Consider the following 13,707-nt stretch of genomic DNA (forward strand, 5'->3'; position numbering starts at 1 on the left):
TGTCGCGCGGCGGCGGGCGATGAGCGGCAGCGCCGAGGCCGACCCCGCGGCCCCGGCCGCCCCGGCGCCGCCCGCGCCCGCCCCCGCCGCCGACAGCAAGCCCAGCCCGGCCGCCGTCGGCAGCGGCGTTCCCGGGGCGCCCCCGGGCGCGGTGGGCGGCGCGGCGCGGGGAGCCGAGGGCGGCGCGGCTGGCGGCAGGGGGCCCGGTGAGCGCGGGGCGGGGGGGCGGGCCGGAAGGGCCGGGGTGCGGGGCGCTCGGAGCCGGGGGAGCGCCGGGGGGGCGGGCGCGGCCCGGCCGGGGGCGGCGGAGCGGGGCCGCGGGCGCCTGGGGTGCCCGGCGGCGGGGGCCCGGGAGCGCGGGGCGGCGGGGTGCGGGGGCCGCGAGCGGGGGCCCCGGAGGACAGGAGCCGCACACAGGGGGTTCCTGCGGGGTGCGCGGCCCAGGAGCGTGCCCCGAGCTCCGGCACCGAGCCTGTCCGTCCGCGTAGTCCGTGGGTGCCTGCGGGGCCCCGTGACCGCGGCGGTCCCGGGGTGCCGGCAGGTGCGGGGCCGCGGCAGCACCGGGGGACAGCTGCCCACTGAGCGCCCTGTGCCTGCAGTGCCCGTCTCTGCAGCAGTGGCTGCAGCTCCTCCCGAAGGGGCTATGTCCAATGGGGTCTACGTGCCGCCCAGTGCGGCCAACGGGGACGTGAAGCCGGTGGTCTCCACGACGCCGCTGGTGGACTTCCTCATGCAGCTGGAGGATTACACGCCTACGGTACACGGGACGCGCTGGGGGCAGGCTGCACGCAGGTGACAGGCTGCCACAGGGAAGCAGAGCTCCTCCAACTTTTCTTCTGTACAGATCCCAGATGCTGTCACGGGCTATTACCTCAACAGAGCAGGATTCGAGGCCTCTGATCCACGCATGTAAGTGGCAGCAGATGTGGTAGAGTGCGGCCTCAAGGACCCTGTACGGGGTCTGATAGCTGCAGGCCCCAGCAGAAATTCCTTAATCCCAGCAGTGCTCTGTGCTCTCTGTCTGAAATTATCCCTTCTCTTTCTCTGCTGGGTAGCATTCGTTTGATCTCTCTGGCCGCACAGAAGTTTATTTCTGACATTGCCAATGATGCGCTGCAGCACTGCAAGATGAAGGGAACAGCCTCAGGCAGCTCCCGCAATAAGAGCAAGGTGAGAGAAGGACAGAATGGCTGCTCGGATGACGGGAAACGTGCTCTCCTGGGGCTGTAGCAAGCTGAACTTGCTGCCATTGAATGCGGGGATGTGGGTTGTAGAAAGACTTAAACCTGTTGTGCTCCTGAAGGGTCAACACTTACTAAGCTAGGACTCTGCTGGTGGAAAAGGGATGCTGGTAAGAAAATGAGGTGGGCAGTGGAATTCGTGGAATATGCTTTGGTGGCTTCACAGGAATGTGTGAGTAGCTGAACCTCATGAGACCCAGGGCCATCTAGCCCTGCATCCTCCCTCTGACAGTGACCAAAACTCTGATGCTTGGGGAGGAACATAAATGGGGCGCAAGCGTGTAGTGGTAGTTTCTGAGAATTCTCCCAGTCATCATCTGTTTGTGGTTCGGGGGCATCATGAGGGCGATGTAATTTATAGCGTTGCGTAATGCTGTGTCTTTCTGTCTGTTGAGCAGCTGAGGGCACAGAGCAAATGAAAAGTGCAGTACTTAAGAGCTGGTTAATGCCCCAAACACTGGTCTGCAGCTGCTTCTAGGAATTGCGCACACACAGGTCACCACAGCTTGTAGGGGAAAAATCCTAAGCCCACAAGGTTTTGAGGAATGCCTGGCAGCTTAGATTGTCCTTGCTGTGACTGACGCTACTCCTTGTCCCTTCAGGATAAGAAGTACACGCTGACCATGGAAGACCTGACACCAGCACTTGCAGAATACGGCATCAATGTGAAAAAGCCACATTACTTCACATAGAGACTGAGGGATTGTCACTGGGAACTTTTTTAGGGTTGCTTCTGTGCCATTAAACAGCTGGGTAGTTTTTTTTTGTGGAAAGGCATCTTGTCTCCTGCCCACATGCTACTGCCCTGCCTACAAGTAAAACAGCGCACAAGCTGGCCTGCTAGGGCCTCTGTTCTCACTACACCACCAAAAGTTGGTCCTGTGCCTTTGAAAGGGCAGTGCAGAGAGGGGTTGGCTGTAGGGCTCACAACTGGTGGATTCTAGTTGCACCTTCTGCCATTCCGAGAAGGGCTTCGCCCTGCCCCAAGAAGCTGAAGGGAAGCGGGTGTAGTGGGAATAGGACTGCCCAACACTCCTTCATTTCATCCTCCCAAGCATACCTGTTGTCTCTCAAGAGGAACGCTCAGGGGCCTGCGCTGACAGCGCTGCAGACAGAGCCTGGGCCCTTCTCTCAAGAGGGTGCTGTCAGCCCACCTGCTTTCCTTGCTCCAGTCACCAGAGGAGGTTTGGTACAGGCACAGATCCGGAGCCTAGGACTCTGCAGACTGTTGCACAGCCCTCCACATCAGTCTTGCCCCCTTTCTGTGGACAACACCCTGTGCATGTACGCACCCCTCCACCAGCAGCCAGTTTTCATAACAAATGTTTATTTTGGATGCTGGCGGCTTTTCCACATGGCCTGGATGGAAATGATAAAGAGTGAAGCGCAAAGCTGGGGTGGTGCTGGGCGCAACAGGCAAGCTTCACCCCACTGTCCTTGGTAGGGAAGAGCACCAGGACTGGGCATTGCCTAATGTGAGACTGTTAAGTGGGTGAGCTGCTCTGGGCCTGGGGACGAGGAGGACAGGGTGGCTCCACAGCCCTGTCGCAGCCTCACAGGTAGCAGAGCCCAGCCATGCTCAGTGTCGTGGGCCAGGCCGCCTGCTCAGTCTCTGCCCATAGCTGCCAGGGAGGATGGAGGTGCTGCCATAGATTTGGTGCTACAGTGTCTGAAGCCTGCAGAGCAGCTCCAGAGAAGGCAGCGTTGTCTGTACCGTGTGTCCATGGCTGGCTCAGGGTGAGGGGGCATTCCCTGCTCCCCCTTGGCTCTGGGGCTAAAGAAGGCACTTGGGGGTGATGGGGAGGGAAGCATGGCAGCGTCGGGTGGCTGGGAGGCACCTCCCTCTCTACTTCTCCTGCATCTTCTCCAGGATGGGCACGATCATGTCAAACTTGGGGCGCTTGGCTGGGTCCTCGTTCATGCAGATCTTCATCAGCTTGCAGATGTGTGGGGATATGCCGGGTGGGATGGTTGGACGTAGCCCCTCCAGTGCTACCTGGGAGCACGGGAGAGCAGGGCAGGATCAGAAATCGACCCAGCCCTGCATGTGACAGGCAGAGCCCATGCCTCTGGGAGGAGTGTCGGTGGGCTCTCCTTCAGTGGGCCTTGCCTCCCCTCCCTGTTGGCTACTTAGGCCCCATTATGCCCTGGCTGATCAGGTCTGGACCGGTGCATTTTGCCCAGCCCTCTCCTCACCTTCATGCCTATCTCCATGTTGGACAAGTCTGCAAATGGCACCTCACGGGTCACCAGCTCCCACAGCAGCACCGCGAAGCTCCACATGTCAGCTGAGCGCCTGTTAATTTCCTCTGGCTTCTTCTGCAAGGCTGTAGGGAATCGAGCACGGGGGGCTGAATGGGGCTGAGGGCGAGGAAGGGGCTAAGCAGCAGGAGGGGCCTGGCTACCAGGTGCTCACCTTCTGGTGCCACCCAGGCTGGCGCGTACATCCTCCCCGGGCACTGGAAGGAGAACTTCACGTCAGCCATGCTGATGCGCGCTGTCATGTCCTCGTCGATCTGGGGAGAGAGGGGTGGTCAGAGGGGAGCCTGCCCTGCCCTGCCCCAGTCTGCAGGAGGAAGGTCTGGGCCATGCAACGCTGACACTCACCATGATGCTGCGGCTGTTGAGGTGGTGGCGTGGAATGAGGGGCTCCAATGTGTGCAGGAAGGCCATGCCCCGTGCAATGTCAAAGGCGAATTTCACTGCCTGCATCTGGTCCACCACAAAGTCTGCAGGGAAGGAGGTGGCATGAGGGTAAGTGAGAGAGGGGGGTGCCATGCCACTTGCAGCGTGTGTGGGAAGGGGGTGGTGGTGGCAGACACACCGCACACGGGGTGTGGGGAAGGTGTGCGGACTGGAGACCGAGCTCACCCTGGGCCCACCCTGGTGCTGCAGCTGGAGGGGCCCCCTGCCACCCACCGAATGCACAGAGAAGCAACTTCTCGAGGCTGGGGAGACTAGCCTCTGCCCCCCGGCTCCATCACCCCCATCAGCACTCACTTGTCCCCTCATGTAACACGTTGTAGAGGGAGCCGTAGGGCATCCAGTGGCTGATGACAATGGGGTGGGGTGCAGGGGGGACTGGCAGGCGCCCAGCACTGGTAGCACGTTGGGGTGAGAAAAGATCCTGCAAGAGAAGTGACAGCCCTGAGAACAGTGGGTGCTGCCCGCACCCCCTCATCGCCTCCCTGCCCTTTGCACCGCTGCCGGTGTGCCGTCCTCCCAGGGCCTCCTCACGTCCTCTGGGCACCGCTCTGGAGCGCTCCCAGCCGACCCTGCAGACCTGGTTGGCTCTTGCCTATCCCATACTCCTCTGGAGATAACACCTGCCCTCAAGAGCCACGGCTGCCTTGGGGAAGGATATCGGCACTCACCGCAGCTTCGGGTATTCCTCATTGAAGTCTCGGCTCTTCCGAGTTGTCCAGTCCCGGATTTTCAGCATTTTGATGACAATGTCGTTGCCTTGCCAGCGCCCTTTCCACAACTGCAGGGAGACAGGTGGAGACAGTCACTGTGAGAGGGCCACACGGCCCCCAATCACCTCCCAGCCCCCTGCGCAGGGCTGTGGGCCCCACAGAGCCCACAGGACCGACAACGACAAAGCATGAGAGCGAACCCTGGCCTTTCAGTCCCAGGCAGGTGCCTTCTCTCTGCGTGGTCTGGCCCCACGCCTGGATGTGGAAACTCACCAAGCAGTTGTGCACTCCACAGCCAGTTCTGCGCTCCGCAGCCAGCCAAGGGCTGGGGAGACAGCAGCGGTCTGCACGGGTGCAGCTACCCTGTCCTGGGGGGCAACAGGCCTACGTACCTCTCCTGACTGGTTCTCATTGAGTTTTTGGCTCAAGCTCAGCTGTTTGAAGTCTATTCCAGCAAGTTTGTTGAGAGTCCCATTTCCTGTAAGAAAAGGAGGAGATGCAGCCTGTGGCTGCGTGGACCTTCCTCCTGACGTCCACCTGGGACCGCAGAGGGAGGCAGTACCAGTGGGGTGCCTGCCCTACCGCGCAGGAGAGCTGTGCTCTCCTCTGCAACGGCGTGCCCCATTAGGGAAGGCTCTGTCCTTACTGGGACGTGTGCGGGTCGTGCCCTTCCAGAAGGTATCCTTGTAGGGGATCTTGGTGAGGCTCTGGCCCAGCTTCTCAGCACGCTCTGGAGAGGGACAAGGAGTTTGGCAGCACAAGCAGAGAGCTCGCTGATGCTGAGCACAGCGGCTGCAGCAGGAGCCAGAGGCAGGTTGTGGGGTCAGGATGAGAACCTACTACCTTTCAAGACTTCTCGCAGTGGTGTCTTGGCTTTGTCAATGGGCGTCTCACCATATTTGTTAGCAATGCTGACCAAGGCCCCATTGCCCACCAGGTCCTGAGGGAGGAGAAAGCGAGCATCTGCAGAGTTTGCTATCCTCTTGTCAGCCCCTTCATACACACCCAGCCTCCTGCCTCGTCCCTCCTCTCCCTCCCCGTGCCACCCTCAGCCACCTCCCTCGCCCTGGACTCCTGCCTGTGTCCAAGTGCTCCCACTCACCTCCGCCACCTGGTCATGTCCCCAGAAGCAGGCATAGTGCAGAGGCGTGTTCCCATGCTCATTCACTGCATTGATGTCTGCTTTGAACTGGATCAGCTGGGGGCAGGAGGACAATCCCCGTAAATCTAGAGCAGGTTGCCTTTGGGAGGGGGCTGAGGCCGCCGTTGGGAGGGGGCTGAGGCCGGATGCAGGGCTTTTGTGGGGAGGGTGGAGGTGCTCAGAGGCGCCAAGGTGGGGATGCCATAAGCTCACGGCAAGGAAGCCGGCAGGTGACAGTGGGGAGCGAGTCCTGGGTGGACAGGGTGGAGGGCTGCACAGAGTCCTGCCTGGTTTGCCATGGGGCTGCGCAAGGCACAAAGCGGGTGCCTGGAAGGCGGTGGGGAAGGGGCAGGGTGCTGGCTGCGGGAGGCAGGTACCTTCTGCACAATATCACGGTGGCCATGGCTGGCAGCCAGGTGCAGTGGGGTGTCGTCACCACGGTTCATCACGTTGATCCGTGCTCCCCGCATGATGAGCATGTCGACCACATTGGAGCGGCCCTCGCGGCAGGCCCAGTGCAAGGGGCTGAAGCCGTGGTCATCCCTGCGGAGATGGCAAGAACAGCTCTGCTGAGCAGCTGCAGCCTGCCCGCTGCGTCCTCCCCTGGCCTGGGCAGGGAGAGAAGGGCCGAGCGCGGCCCGGGGCGCTGCTGACAGCACCGCAGCCAGGCAGGTATCGCCCTGTGTGCCCGCACGCGGGCCACAGAGGCGAAGGGGACAGGCTGAGCGGCTCTCCCGCTCTCTCCCATCCCCACGAGGGCCCCGGCGGCCCTGGCCAAATCCCATCTTCTCCCGGGCTGAATCACAGAGACACTGGCAAGAGCCGGATCCCCTCCCCCGTCCCCCCTCGCTCCCGCGGTGCCTGGCCAAGTAAGGGAGGAGGAGACCAGCCAGGCCTTAAAAGGAGACTAGGGCCTGGCAGGCGGGGGCCGCTGCATCCCCAGCTCCCCTCCAGCTCCGCGGCACAGCACAGCAGACCCCATCTGCCCCCCGCCCCGCCCCTGCAGGCAGGCAGGCAGGACAGCCGGCCCTGCAGGCAGGGGGTACCTTGGCACAGGCACCCAGGACCAAAATGCCCCAGCGAGTGCCAGCCGGGCCCCTGTCCCTCAGGCACGACCTGTGGGACTGGGACGGCTCTGTATGACTGGGAGCCTCAAGAGGGACTGAAAGACACGGCCAAGGGAAGGCGCCTTGTCCAGAATGAGTTCAGGAAAGATGCTGCCGTGGCCTGACAAGGGGTCTTTGGTGTGTGGGCAGAAGGCTGTGCCTGCCCACAGGCAATGGAGACGTCTGCTCTAAACCTTGTGCCTGGCCTGAAGACTGCTCCTGAAAGGCAGGCAGGCAGCAGGTCGGACCGCACGGTCCTGCGGGAGCTCCTGGAGCTGGGAACGTGCTGTGGGGAGGAGAGATCTGTGGCAGGGCACACAGGGGCAGGGCATGGGTCGGCTGGGCATGAGTGCCCTGCGCAGCTCCTGGCCCTGGGGTGCTTCCCAGCCGTCCTGTCAGACCCCGGCCGTGCTTCCACACGTCAGCTGCAGTGCTCCCAGGAGAGGGGACAGGGGAAGCGGTCACCCAGACACATCAGCCACCCCGGGGACAGGGAGATTCTCCCCGGCACCCCCAGCCCAACCCCTGGCTGAGACGCGTCCCATCCCGTGGCCGGGAGCAGCGGCGGCCGAGGAAGCGGCTGGAGGATGTGCAGCCCTCATGCCTCAGCGATGCGGTAACTTCCTCCCGGCGGGGAGGAGCCGAATCCCACCCCCTCCCCAGGACACGGAGCAGAGCGGAAACGAGCCCCAGCCCTGGTCCAGCACCCTCGGCCCGTGGCGCAGCTGAGCCGGGGACAGCACCCCGGCGGGTCCAGCCCGGGCCAGGTCCCCTCCTGCTCACCCCTGGTTGAGGTCGTTCTCGGTGTTGTCCAGCCAGAGGCGCACGGCCACCGCGTTGCCCTCTCGGCACTGCGTGAAGATGTCGTCCATTGTGGCTCTTGCTGTGAGGAGGGGTGTGTAAGGACACAGGGCCCGGCTGTGGAGTGGGGCTCCCTGCCTCCCTTTCCCACACACAGCCCTGGGACCTGGACATTGCCTCCCACAGCCCCTCTGCTCCTGGCAGCCCCTCAGCTGTGGGGCATCTCCCTGGGGGAGCAAGGACATGAGCCTCAGGTCCCCCTCCTCGGCAGCCCTGCGGAAAACCACGGGGACTGCCGAAGGCTGGGGACAGAGCTGGACCCATAGCTGAAGGGGAAGTTCACGACTGACTCCAGCGTCATGGGTGCCTGCAGCAGCTCGCAGGAAGCAGATCTGGCGTCCACAGGCTTATCTGCAGGCCCAGCCAGACCCGGGTGCCCGCATCTCCTGGGAGGGGAGCGGGTCGGGGAGCAGAGCTGGAGGAGGTCCAGCACCACCCTGCATGGGATCCCATAGCTCCACAGACCCTCCCGATCCCCAACTCTGACACAGGCTTGGCTGAACTTGGCACAGCATCACACTCAACAAACTGGGACCCCAAAGGTCCACAAGCTCCCCCTCTCTCCACTCTAATCAACAGACACCCCAGCCCAGAGCCAGGCAAAGCACGCATCCTGGTTCCATTTTTAACCCCTTGACAACAGCAGCCTCTCTAAGACCCAGGGCTGCGCTGCCCCGAGCTCCCCAGCAGCGCAGGGCCATGCCTGGCAGGTACTTTTCCACCTAGGGGTCTGCGGCATCAAGCAGGGACATGGGCCTGCCCTCGGCAAGTCCCACAGTGCAGATGCAGGGACAGACCGAGCATGATGCCCCTGGTGTACACCCATGAGGGCTTAAACCTGGCACCTCTCAGGGCCCCTGCGGGCCTGGCACTCGCCCAGCTGCAGCGGGACCCCCACCCGCTCTGCACGGGCAGGACGGGCCCTGGCACGCTCCCTGCGCCTGGCAGCTGGCCCCCAAGGACAGCCGCTCTGCCTGTGTCGCACGCTCCAGGCAGCTATGTGGGGCAGGGGATGTAGGAGACTGGCCTCACAGCCTGGACCCTCAAAGGGGCCTCACAGGCACCAGAATCGGCTCTGGCACTTCCAGGGCAGCACCGACCCTGCTCCCAGCTCCACCGGCTGCGGAGGACAGAGCAGCCCTGCCCGTGAGCTGCAAGGAGCCAGCGCCGCGCCCCGACCCAACATCCTGTGGGTCCTGCCAGTCCCAGAGCCCCAGGGCTGATGGCACTGCCCCCAGACTGGATTTTTCATCCACCCATCTGGGACGGGACCAGGGAAGGGGCACCCCAGTGACACCCCATCCCCGCCTCAGCCCTGTGGGACTTGCATCTCGCCGCCACCGCCGCCTCTCCTCCACCAGCCGCATCCCCTGCTCAGCCCAGGGCTGCTACGTTCCTGTCTGTCACCACACCAGCCCCTGCCTTGGTCCTGGCTGGGCTGCCAGGCCTCCCCCAGCCCCTGCCCTGCCTGAAATGAGGGGCCCTCTACTCCCCCATTGCCAAGTGGCCATGTCAGCCCTGCTGAGCCCCCTGTGGCCCCCTTCCCCACCACTCAGGCCGTGGCCCCACGATGTGGGGACCCAGGCTGCCCCGTGCCGCCCCCTCTGTTCCTCATCAGCCCTGACCCAAGACCCTTCCTCAAGACTGGCTGTGAGGGCCCCACTCTTCCCTGCAGCCCCCCCAACCCCTTCCAGCGCAGCCCCAGCCCCATCCTGCCCCGCGGACCCCAGGGCTCGACACAGCAGTGGGCCCCAGCCTGCCCTGTCCCATCCCAGCGGCACTGACCCCACACCAGCCACCGGCACAGGAGCCCCGGGGCAGCCCTGCGGGTCCCTGCCTGTCCTCAGTCGGCCCCTGCCCCTCGCCCCTGCCCACCCACCCCAGTGCACCCCAAACACGGCTGCCACCAGCCAGCCTCTGCCCATGCCAGCACAGCACAGCCCCGCCCCCCCCCTTTTTTTCCGTTTCCTGGCCCGGTCCGGCCCAGCCCTGGCCCCGGCCCCAGCCCATCACCCAGCCCAAGGGCAGTCCCAGCCCCTGCCCAACTCCAACCCCAGCCCAGCCCAGCCACACCTGGGCCCAGCCCGGCCTGCACGAACCCCAGCCCCAGCCCTGCCTCCCCCAGACCTCACCCTGTTCCCAGCCTGACCTAACCCCGGCCGACCCCAGCCCCAGTCGCCGCCCACTCAGACCCACACTGACCCCGACCCGCCCCAGCCTGGACCCGCCCCAGCCCCAGCCCGCACTGACCCCGACCCGGACCTGTCCTGCCCCCATCGCCTTCTGTCCCGACCCCCGCCTGTCCCAGCCCGGCCCGACCCCGACCCCGACCCGGTCCCGGCTCGGCCTGACTCAGCCCGACCCCGGCCCGGCCCTGCCCGAGCCAAGCCGCAGCCCCGGCCCTGCTCCCTCCCGGGCCGGGCACGACCCGGCCCGGCCTCCGGCCGCAGTCGGCGCAGCCCCGCGCGGCCCGGCCCGGCCCGGCCCGGCCGCCCTTACCGGCTCCGGCGGCGGCGCAGGGCGGCGGCTCGGCGGGCGCGGGGCAGCGCGTGGGCTCCGCCCCGGGCTGACCGCCGCCAGCGCCCCCTGCCGGCCGGCCGCCGCACTGCACCGTCTCCGGGCTCCGCGCCGCGGGCACGGGGCGGCGCGGCGCGCGGGCACCGGGCACCGGGCAGCGTCAGACCGCCGCGTGGGCGGCACCGGGCGCGGCGAGGCCGGGCACGCAGCCTGGGCGGGGGTGGGGGGCACCGGCCGGGGGCGCAGCGAGCTGGGGCGGCGCGAGCAGGGCAGGGGCGGGGCGAGCTGGGCAGGGGCGGGGCGCGGGGCGCTGGGGGCGGGGCGCCCACGGCACTGCCCCGCACAGCCAGGCTGCTTGGCCTCCCGCCCGCAGGGGGGCGGTGTTCCCGCGGGTGCTGCCGGGGCCGCTCTGGGCCTTCCGCGGGGATAGCGCGGCGGGGCGCACGTGGGTGACGGCGGCAGGGCAGGGCCGGGCTGGGGTTCCCAGCGGAGCCGGCCGCGCCGGGGCCGCCGTTCCCGTTAGGTTTCGCGGCCGCCGGGCCATGTTCGCGGAGGAGGAGTGGAACGACGAGGCGGAGGGCCCCGCCCGGGCCCGGGCTCGGCCGGGGCCCCGCGGCGCCCCCGAGGGCCCGGGCCGGCCGGTAAGGGGTGCGCGCCCGGGGCCGCGGCGGGCCGGGCCGGTCCCTGGGCGCGGGGGAGGTGACCGGCCCCCCGCCCTCCGCAGGCCCCTGCGGCAGCGGCGGGGAAGCGGCGCCGGCGGCTGCCGGGGGACTGCGCGGCCGAGCCCGGCCGGGACGGCGAGCCCGCGCGGAAGCGGCCCGGGGAGCGGAGGCAGGCCGCCAGGCGTCGGGCTGCGGCGGAGGGGCACCCGGCCGGCTCCGGGGAGCTCCAGGCGGAGCGGGAGCCGCAGCAGAGCGGGCAGCGCCTGGACAGAGGTATCGCCGCCCGCCCCGCTCGGCGGGGCGGGCAGCTCCCGAGGCGCCGGGGGCAGGCCGGGCCTGCTGGGGGGCCCTGGCAGGGAGCCGGGAGCGGGGCCGGGAGCCGCCCGCCGCCGCCCTGACTTCCCTCTCGGTGCCCCCAGACGTGTCGGCTGAGCTGCCGGGGGAGCGGCCCCGGCCGAGCGCGGAGCCCGGGGCGCTGGGGACGGGGGCTGCGGCCGGGGAGCCGGCGCGGAGGGTGAGCAGGAGGCAGCGCAGAAACGAGCAGAAGAATAAGCGGCGCCAGAAGAAGGAGCTCCAGGCGGGGCCTGGAGGGGAGCAGGACGCGGGCGGGCAGGCGGGCGTGGGACCGGGCGCCCCGGAGCTGCCCAGCCTGGAAGCGGCTCCCTCGGACCGGTCGGCGGCCCTGCGCGCGCGGATGGAGGAGCGGCTCCTGGCCGCCCGGTTCCGGTACATCAACCAGCAGCTCTACACGTCCACCAGCTGGGAAGCGGCAGAGCTCTTCCAGAGCGACCCTGAAGCGTTCGAGATCTACCACCGCGGCTTCGCTCAGCAAGTGGGGCGCTGGCCGGAGAACCCCGTGCATCGCATCATCCGCTACCTGCGGCGGCGGTGAGCAGGCAGAACCGGGCAGCGCTGGAGAGCCGGGCCCAGGGCCGCCTCCGAGCTGCAGGGACCTGCTGAGGTGGTGGGGCGAGGGGGAAGGGGCGTTCTGAGCCCCCACTCCCCCCCCAGGCCAGCCTCGCTGGTGGTGGCGGATTTTGGGTGCGGTGACTGCAAGATTGCGAGCAGCATCAGGAACAAGGTTCACTCCTTTGACCTGGTCCCTCTCAGCCCACGGGTCACCGTCTGCGACATGGCCAAGGTAGGGGGGCTGGGCGGCACACGGAGGGGACGGGGTGAGGGACAGCAGCTCTGCAGGGGGGGATGGCGGTGCGTTGGCAACATGTGCACCGTGCCCACCAGTGTGTTGGTGGGGGCTGGTGGGGTGGGCTGTGCGCTGCCCGGCAGGTTGCAGGGGCACGGGTTGGGGTGGCGATTGTGGGGGACAGGAGAGGGTGGTCAGGGATCCTGAGGGTGCTGTTTGCAAGCGGGAGCATGTGTCTGTTTGGAAAACTGGGGCACCTCCGTCTGCGGGCTGCCTAGAGAAGATGCTCGGCTGAATCCAAGAGCCTGGGGAGCGGCAAAGCGCAGAAGGGCTGCCCTAGCCCCATCACTATCCTCCTCCTCCTTCTCTTCCTCCTCCTGGGGAGGGTGTCCTGGTTGGTGTCTGGCAGGTGCCTTTGGCGGCCGAGTCGGTGGACGTTGCGGTGTTCTGCCTGGCGCTGATGGGCACCAACCTGCAGGAGATCCTGGAAGAGGCCAACCGCGTGCTGAAGCAGGGGTAGGCAGAGAGGCGCGTGCCAGGGGGCAGGAGGCATCAGGGTGAGCTGGGAGGCGCGGGCTGGCCTTCGGGCGGGCAGTGAGGAGCGGAGGCGCTGGGCTGTGCCCTGGGAGGTGCCTGCGCCACCGCTGCTCAGGGCTGGGGTGTTCCGCAGGGGGACCCTGATGGTGGCTGAGGTGGCCAGCCGCTTCGAGGACATCCGAGCCTTCGTGAACGCTATGGCTCAGCTGGGCTTCAAAAGCATCTCCAAGGTGTGTCCTCAGGTGTGCCCTGTGCTGTGCACAGGGTCTACTGGGTGCAACCAGGGAGCCCTGAGAAGAAGCCTGCGGTCCGTGGCAGCCAGAGACCGTGCTTCCTGCTCTGGCAGCAGGGCAGGGCAGCACGGCTCAGCCTGGTGCCGGTGGGGAGCAGGCCTGGGGGTGGTGCCAGCATATGAGGGTCTGGGGGGGCCTGTGGGGGCTGTGGTGCTGAGGTCTGGGAGGAGGTTTGAGGGGACGTGGGGGCTGTAGTGCTGGGGTCTGGAACGGGGTCTGGGGGACCTGGGGCCCGTGGGGGTCTGGTATGGGGGTTAGGGGGGCCTGGGGCACAGCAGGGGTCATGGTGCTGGGGTCTGGGATGGGGGACTCGGGGCACGCAGGGGTCGTGGTGCTGGGGTCTGGGATGGGGGACTCGGGGCACGCAGGGCTTGTGGTGCTGGGGTCTGGGATGGGGGACTCGGGGCACGCAGGGCTTGTGGTGCTGGGGTCTGGGAGGAGGCGTGGGGGACCTGGGGCCTGCAGGGGATGAGGTGCTGGGGTCTGGGATGGGGTAGGGGGGACCCAGGGCGCGCTGGGGACCTGGCGCGGGGCCTGCGGGAGGTGGCGTTGGAGTCCGGGAGCTGGTTGGGACGTGGTGCGGGCTTTGGGGTGCTGGGGATGCGGCACGGGGTCGGGGAGGGGGTGATGGGCCCGGGGCCCCGCGGGGGGTGCGGGCGCTGAGGCGGCGCTGCCGCAGGACCTCTCCAGCGCCTTCTTCCACCTGCTCGAGTTCGCCAAGACCGGGCCCCTCGCCGCCGCCCCGCGCCCGGCCTGCGCCTGCGGCCCTGCCTCTACAAGCGCCGCTGA

At 66.9% G+C, this 13,707-nt stretch overlaps 3 protein-coding genes across 3 annotated transcripts; 2 read left to right on the forward strand and 1 right to left on the reverse strand.

The window, feature by feature from the left end:
• The first annotated feature begins 4 nt into the window (after positions 1-4).
• On the forward strand, positions 5-2,018 carry TAF10 (TATA-box binding protein associated factor 10). Its single transcript, XM_050902100.1, has 5 exons — positions 5-206; positions 600-757; positions 845-909; positions 1,056-1,170; positions 1,844-2,018. The coding sequence occupies exons 1-5, from the start codon at positions 20-22 to the stop codon at positions 1,931-1,933; spliced, it is 615 nt and encodes a 204-aa protein (XP_050758057.1). The 5' UTR covers positions 5-19; the 3' UTR covers positions 1,934-2,018.
• A 530-nt stretch (positions 2,019-2,548) lies between these two features.
• Positions 2,549-8,500, reverse strand: ILK (integrin linked kinase). The gene is given in 13 exon segments (XM_050902098.1): positions 2,549-3,237; positions 3,438-3,568; positions 3,658-3,757; positions 3,849-3,970; positions 4,242-4,322; positions 4,325-4,368; positions 4,616-4,725; positions 5,050-5,135; positions 5,304-5,387; positions 5,501-5,597; positions 5,760-5,855; positions 6,176-6,341; positions 7,688-8,500. Coding segments are annotated over 13 exon segments (1,530 nt in total). The 5' UTR covers positions 7,951-8,500; the 3' UTR covers positions 2,549-3,087.
• A 2,324-nt stretch (positions 8,501-10,824) lies between these two features.
• Positions 10,825-13,707, forward strand: RRP8 (ribosomal RNA processing 8). Its single transcript, XM_050911426.1, is given in 8 exon segments — positions 10,825-10,923; positions 11,007-11,217; positions 11,364-11,832; positions 11,956-12,085; positions 12,498-12,604; positions 12,759-12,855; positions 13,598-13,664; positions 13,667-13,707. Coding segments are annotated over 8 exon segments (1,221 nt in total).

The sequence above is a fragment of the Gymnogyps californianus genome, chromosome 1 (genome assembly GCF_018139145.2).
Source record: "Gymnogyps californianus isolate 813 chromosome 1, ASM1813914v2, whole genome shotgun sequence".
Taxonomy (NCBI): domain Eukaryota; kingdom Metazoa; phylum Chordata; class Aves; order Accipitriformes; family Cathartidae; genus Gymnogyps; species Gymnogyps californianus.

What these genes read in the sequence shown, in the direction of transcription:
- TAF10 (XM_050902100.1), top strand. Translation starts at nt 20, where the DNA reads ATGAGCGGCAGCGCCGAGGCCGACCCCGCGGCCCCGGCCGCCCCGGCG. An exon ending in GGCTGGCGGCAGGGGGCCCG is followed by an intron (nt 207 to 599) that starts GTGAGCGCGGGG and finishes CTGTGCCTGCAG; the next exon opens with TGCCCGTCTCTGCAGCAGTG. An exon ending in TGGAGGATTACACGCCTACG is followed by an intron (nt 758 to 844) that starts GTACACGGGACG and finishes TCTTCTGTACAG; the next exon opens with ATCCCAGATGCTGTCACGGG.